Source organism: Fulmarus glacialis, unplaced genomic scaffold, assembly GCF_000690835.1.
Source record: "Fulmarus glacialis isolate BGI_N327 unplaced genomic scaffold, ASM69083v1 scaffold38822, whole genome shotgun sequence".
In the NCBI taxonomy this organism is placed as follows: Eukaryota; Metazoa; Chordata; class Aves; order Procellariiformes; family Procellariidae; genus Fulmarus; species Fulmarus glacialis.
Window position 1 is genome coordinate 2,842 of NW_009199153.1, and position 7,030 is coordinate 9,871.

The 7,030-nt window shown below is 41.7% G+C and overlaps 1 protein-coding gene across 1 annotated transcript in view; it reads left to right on the forward strand.

Moving 5' to 3' along the window:
- DDX51 (DEAD (Asp-Glu-Ala-Asp) box polypeptide 51) overlaps positions 1-6,713 on the forward strand; it is a gene marked incomplete at its 5' end in the record, with an annotated part of 9,540 nt that extends 2,827 nt beyond the window's left edge. Inside the window, 11 exons of the mRNA XM_009573152.1 lie at positions 297-368; positions 558-664; positions 1,181-1,289; positions 1,862-2,007; positions 2,705-2,903; positions 3,543-3,658; positions 3,751-3,867; positions 4,814-4,915; positions 5,391-5,454; positions 5,668-5,802; positions 6,687-6,713. Coding sequence (XP_009571447.1) covers positions 297-368; positions 558-664; positions 1,181-1,289; positions 1,862-2,007; positions 2,705-2,903; positions 3,543-3,658; positions 3,751-3,867; positions 4,814-4,915; positions 5,391-5,454; positions 5,668-5,802; positions 6,687-6,713 — 1,194 coding nt within the window. The remainder of the gene's footprint in view (positions 1-296; positions 369-557; positions 665-1,180; positions 1,290-1,861; positions 2,008-2,704; positions 2,904-3,542; positions 3,659-3,750; positions 3,868-4,813; positions 4,916-5,390; positions 5,455-5,667; positions 5,803-6,686) is intronic.
- Between the last annotated feature and the right edge of the window lie 317 nt (positions 6,714-7,030).

The window sequence follows — 7,030 nt, forward strand, 5'->3', positions numbered from 1 at the left end:
CAAAACCTGAACTTAGAAGTAGGTCAAAAAACCGAGGAATTTGTGGCTGCAAAGCAGCAGATTTTTAGCTCAAAGCTGTCTTGGGGAGCTGAATGAGTCCTCTTCATCTCAGCATCCCACTCCTTTTCTCAGACAACAGGCACAGCATGAGGAGTTTGGAGGATGGAGGGGAGTAAAATGGAAACATAAGATTCCATGAGGATATGTCAAGCCCATCTCTTCTCACTAGGTTAGATACAAGAACGCTCTTCTCTCCCCACTGCTTTCAGGGACTCATTTGGCCTTTGTTTTGGCAGGTTCTGCTCGATCGAGTAGTTTGCCAAGTACGAGCTCTGGTTGTTCTGCCCACCAAAGAACTGGCACAACAGGTAATGTGGCTCTTCACCTTCTCTCTGAGCAGAACTGGGCCGGGGGAAAAGCTGGTGCCATCAGCGCTTTGCTTGGCTGTTCTGTGAAGCAGGTTGAAGACCCTGTCAGTGGGTTTGATGTTGTTAGCATAATAGAAAGTATTACTTTAAATGATTTCATTGTGGCTAACAAAGTCCATCTCTTTGCAGGTGAGTAAAGTGTTCAACATTTACACGGACGGGACAGGTCTGAAAGTTGTTTTGATTACTGGCCAGAAATCTTTTGCAAAGGAGCAGGAGATGCTTGTCCAGAAAAAGTAGGTTAAAAGGTCTTTTGATAAGGTTTATAGAGATTGTAAACTATTTATCTCAGTAAGCAGAAGTCAAAATACAGGCTATTGCATCACACCATCATGCAATAATGATTTTGTATAGTGGGTTTATATGCTAAACGCTGGTTGTTCTGTCTTTGTCAAAGTGCCTGCTACTACCCCTTTTTTGTGATTGTTATGTTTTACTAGATTTTTGGGGTTCTTCACCAGCTGAGTAGAATGCAAACTTTTACCTTAAACCCACAGGTACAAATGATTGTTACGGGATTTTGCTGCAACTAAGGTTTTTTTAAGAGCAACGAAGAATGACATTTGTTGTTTAAAATGAGGGTATAGTGTCCAGTACTGCCTTTGCTTTCCAAAGTAGAGTGCATATTTGAACTTTATTATTTCTCAGTTAAGTGAATAGTAGGAAAATCTTAAGGTCTGCTGACCAAGGATCTCTGTTACTTGCTTTATGGTATAGGGAGAAACTTACTGATGGGCTGCTTGTTCTTTCAGAGTGACAGGCTACTGCAGCCTGGCTGATATTGTTGTGGCTACACCAGGGCGGCTCACAGATCACATTAGCCAGACCCCGGGGTTCAGCCTGATGCAGCTTCGCTTCCTGGTGAGTCAACTCCACAGGTCTTCCATCTTAGTTCAAGGTCCTCCATTACAGCTGTAATTCCTACTTTGTTCTTGCATGGTACATAAATACATGTCTGTTGGAACTGTTGTATGGGCCCGGTCTACGCTCCAGATTGCTCAGACAGCGGTCTCAAGATGAGATATTTTATTCCAACTCGTGACACCCAAGCATTGACCCACTTCCCCTTCTCTCTTAGCCTCTTGCAAACACAAACTCAGTAAAGCCTTATTGGTCAAGGTCAGGGTAAATTATCAATTGTAGTACCTTCCACCATATGGGAGCCTGTGCAGAGACATAGTTGCAATCTTATTTAGATTATGGAGATTTTTATCTCTTACTCGGAGATGTGGATTGGATTTATGTGCAGATGAACGTGTGTGTAGTTTGAATGTCAGGCTGGCTACTGAGTCACTGAAATAAAGGCAAAATTCAGTTTTGGGGTAGAAACTTCTGCCTTCATTTGATAATGATAATATTACAAAAGGAAAACAAAAGCTGCCTAATGCTAGACAGTATTTAACAAGTAGTGTTTCTCGTCCTTGTGAATTCAGATCGTAGATGAAGCTGACCGTATGATTGATGACATGCACCAGAACTGTCTGAACCAAATTGTCAAAGCTGCATTCCAAGTAGAAAATGGCTCTGGCTCCAACATGCTTTTTCAGAGGACCAAACCAGGACCTGTAACAGCAGCCAGGTAAGTTGCCAAATGCATTTCTTTGAACTGGTAGCATGGACACCAGCACCTAGATGCCACTGCCCTGCTTCACAGTACTCCCTCGCAGGCACTCCTAAAGCTTGCTTACTCTGAGAAATGTCTACCAAAGTAAGGCAGCTGATTTTTCAAAGCTTGAAAAAGCAGGCAGTGAACAGCTGATACTAGAGGAATGTCTTTTAGACTGAAGCCTAAGTATTGTATTCTCCAAGGTTTCCTTGACTAGACTAAAGGGAGCAAATATTGCAAGTCTGATTCATTTGCACAGTAACTATAGTAATGCCCTCTGGCAAGCTGAGTAATGGATTTGAAGGAAGACTCTTGGAATTATCTATCTGCAGCTGCTGTTTTCATACTGCATGGTAGAGATGTGTCAGAAACTGAGATCAGCAACTAGGGAAGGAAGGAACTAGAATGAGGACACGGGAAACTAGGATGCAAGGATGTGTGCAGGGGTAACGGATGCAGGTTGTGCAGTTGGTTGAGAGTGCTGATCAGTTCCGTCCGTGAACTCCACCATAAAACAAGGGTGGAAAAGAACCTACAGGAAAGGCCCAGAGCAAGAAAAGAGCATCAAAAAGAGTTAATTGCTTCCCTCATAACATCATCTGAAGGCACTTGCGGAGGAACTCCTTTGCCCTATCCTCAAAGCTCAGTTTCCGTGTGCTATTTATTTCAGCTCCTGCTATCCTCAGATACCCTTACAGAAACTGCTGTTTTCAGCCACGCTGACCCAGGACCCAGAGAAACTGCAGCAGCTGGATTTATTTCAGCCTCGCCTCTTCACGTCTGTCTATTCTGAGAAAAAAACACTCGGAGGTGGAACAGAGACTGAACAAGATACTAATAAGAAATACACACTCCCCGAGGGGCTATCGGTATGACATTAATTCTGTTGAATAAATTATACTTGAAGATTTGTTTAACTCTGGAGTATCTAGTTATGTTTTTACCCTATAAACAAATATGTCTTCCCTATGATTCCTTGCATTACAGAGGTGCTGGGAGAAAATGGCTTTGGGAGTATTTATGATCCAGGGAGCTCCACCTTTGCGCATTTGTTTTCTCATTACTTAGTGTTCATTTGGTTAAGACTGGATTTATTGTTTGGGTTTTTTTTAATTAAACTCTCTTCATGCAGAATTAAGTTTACAAGCAATGGGGAGTGGAGATACAAAGTAATAATAATGTATTAGCACTTATGTATAACATGCATTTTAAGGCATGTAGATACAGGTCACCCTGTAGACAAGCAAGTGCATGTTGTTACTTGCCGTGGAGAAGTGAGATCATTAGAACAACACAGATCTCCTGTCTCCACCTTGTGTTGTATCCTCCCAGCCTGTGATTGTGACTTGTTCTAAAGAGAGTAGCATTGTGGGGTCTGGTTTTGCTGCTATTAGTCAGTTGCAAAACATCCAAGCCTATGTAGGCCATGGACAGGTAGTGGGTTTCGGAGAAGATAGCCTTGGCAAGACGTAATTTTTCTCTCTGAACTTCTTCCTTGTCGACTGCAGCAATGTTATGTGCCTTGTGACCTGAATTCCAAGCCTTTGCTCCTGTTGCATTTCATGCTGACAATGAAATTTACCCGTGTGTTGTGCTTTACCAACTCCAGGGAAGCTTCTCACAGGTGAATATATTAATGAGAGCACTATAGTAGGTATCTGTCAATTAATGTTGGAGAGATGAGGAAGTGACTCTTTCTAACCTGTTTACTTACAGATTGTTCCTGCTGGTTCAAGCCTTTGGTGGAGTCACTGTGGCTGAATTTTCTTCTCGGTTACCTCCGAATGAGAGACAGAGAACGATGAAGGAATTTGAACAAGAAAAAATACAACTGTGAGCATCTCAAATGAGTTTCCTGCATGTCTTTCAACATAGGCTATTTCCAGTGTGAAAAGCTAGATAGAACCAAGAACACTAAAATGGGGTCCTCTGTAAAACAGCGTGCAGGAACCAACTTACAGAATGGATGTGAGACTTGGACTTGTGACTTTTGAATTGTTGCCTCTGCATGTAACTTGGCCTGTTCTAATCTAGCTGTAGTCTGAATTTCTGTGTGTTATTTTATTACAAGTAGTAAATGTAACTGCTTGTTCATATAGTTGCCCAAAACACATACAGTTCTGAAAAATCTTAAGTTTAATGTCTGTGCTGGGGTCTGGTGCTTTTTGGAAGAAAATGAATGTTGGTGCTAGAACTATGTATAGTATTAGGTGCTTCCTACCAAAGAAACCCCTGATCAACTGGCATACAGATTTACTTCTGTCCACGTGTTTCATTTGCTTTGTGATTTTGGTAGCTATGTGGGATTGCATCTGTAGAATGTCTCTGAGAGGAAGGTAAATATTTATTTTCTGGATTTTCTTTTTATCCAAACCCTGTGTTTAAATTCATCCTTGACTACTGGAATTTTGCACCTCGCTGTCTGCATTCAGTGCCTTTATGGAATGTTCAGATAGCTTGTAAGTTTATAATCTCCAGTGTGGTGGGAACTGTCTGGCTTAGTGTCGCATGCTTGGAGAACCTAGAAACACCCAGTAACTTTTCATGCACAACCATCGGTGACAAACCTGTTGTGATGCTTGGAGGTCTGCAGGCAGCTAATAATGCCAGTGACGATGAGGAGTGACTTACAATGCTGCTGCCGTGTTCAGAGGTCAGAGGCTGGCTGCCCGGTTTGAACAGAGATTAGCAAGAGTTGTGCTGTGTTCATTGTGTTTCACTTGTGTATGTAATGCAAGAGATGTTACCTGAAAATGATTATATATACATTTAAAACCAGGTTAATCAGCACAGATGCCACTGCACGAGGGATTGACATTAAAGGAGTGAATTATGTAATAAACTATGATGCGCCTCAGTTCATCAGGACATATATTCACCGGTAAGACAACCAGGAACAAAAGGAAGGTGTTTGAGCTTGGTTTACTTTTTGAAATATTTAGCAAAGGTGACATGCACTTAAAAGGGTTTTTAGCTTTGGATTTTTTTTACTTTAATATGCAAATAGCTTTCTAACCAAAATTAAGCCTGTAGCATCACCAGAGTAATGCAGTATTAGAAGAGAGAACTAGCACCCTATTCTAGAAAATGTATTCTACAGGACCTAGAAGTACTGTCCAGGACAGCATTGAGTATTGGGTTTCTAGATGTTCAGAAAACTGCAGTGGCTCAGCAGCTGTGAATGAGCCCTGGAAATGTTCATCCTTTGTAACATATGGCTAGTCCTGCTGTGCTAACCTCAAAAAACTCGGAATCAGTTTCTTAAATCTGGAGAATTTCAGAATCAGACTCTTGGAGCTGATAATGGCAGTGGCTATGTGGCTAAACTAACTTGACGCTACTTTTTCCATTTTCAGAGTTGGAAGAACGGCTCGTGCAGGAAAAGTGGGTGTTGCTTTCAGCTTGGTCCTTAGAATTCAGGTATGTTGTTGGTGTGGGATTCCTTTGATAAGGATGCATGCAGGGGCATAAGGAAGATAAAGTTCATGCTACTTCCCACCTTTTCCCGTCAGCTGAGCTTTGTACTTGGAAACTTCACTTATTTCCTGACTAGGCAGCATGTTCCAAAATGTGCTCATTTTCTAGCTGATAGGCAGTGGGGTTGTCTCATCTCCTGTGTCTTTCGTTATGCAGGAACGTAGGTTTCTGCGGATGTTGAAGGATGCTGGCATCCAAGACATAAAGAAGCACCCAGTGAAGGGCAACTCATTAAAGCCATTGGTGCAGCAATATGAGGAGGCTCTGTGTAAGCTTGAGAAGACAGTCAAGGTAATTGAAACGGGGAAGAAAATTAAAAAAATCAAACTACAACTTGCACAGTTTATTGCAACTCATGACTAGCACAAGTATTAGTGTCCAGGATCCTGTCCTTTAACTGAGCCGTTTCCATTTCAATGTGAAGGCAGCATTTGTGGGTGCATCATTATGAAATACTCAGAAAGGGTGGGGAGGGGAGAAAGAGGTTTTCTGTTAAAAGAAAGGTAGGCAGCATCCCTGGGGGTATTTAAAAGACACGTAGACCTGGTGTTTAGGGACATGGTTTAGTGGTGGACTTGACAGTGTTAGGTTAATGGTTGGACTCGATGATCTTAAGGGTCTTTTCCAACCTAAATAATTCTATGATTCTATTCTATGATACTATGATTTGTGGTGTTTCCTTTTCAGTTCTGCCTTTCTCTTTACCTCTGGAGCTGGGATTTTGGCAACTATACAGAGGAAGGCAAACAAAATACAGAGATTAAACCTTTTGTCATTACAGAGTTTTAAGACTGTAATTTATAGCTATGCTGACTAGAAGTTGGGTATTCCAAGCCAGGAAAGCATTTTCTGCAGGCCCTCCTTTATACACCAGTGGGGAGGTTGAGAGCTTTCAGAAAAAAACAGGATAGCATTTAACTTGCCAGATGGGTAGACTAGGGATCCATAATAGACTTCTTGTGCTGTATGATTTGGGCTAGTGTTTTGCTCTCTAATTTGAGGAATCCTGATAAACATCTGTCCTTGAAAAATTATGATTTTGAGTTGTAGACTAGGAATGTTAGAGAACTGGGGCAGAAAGGATTATTAACTTGTACCATTGCTCCCCAAAGATAAAGTATGTGATTCTGAGACAGGGGCACCTTCAGTCACCTCTCAACTTTAATTTTGAACAGAACGAGCGAGCACAGAAACGAGCCTGAATGAATGGAAGCTGAGAAGGTTGTGTTTCATGGCACTGAAGCTGCTGAGTGGGATAGATCATGGACTGCTATCTAGCACGGTAACAATGAGACATAGTCCCTGAATGGTTCTGGATGGTTGGCTCCTCAACCTTATCACATCCGAAGTCAGCTATTACAGGCCTCATTCCCCTTTCAAGGACACTGCAAACAGAGTTCAGTTACTGTTCTTAAAAAAAAAAAACAAAAAAAACACAACACCATAAATTTTGAGATACAGTTGTCTTCAAGAGGACTTCGCATCATATCCTACTGGCATATGTAAAATTACCACCAGT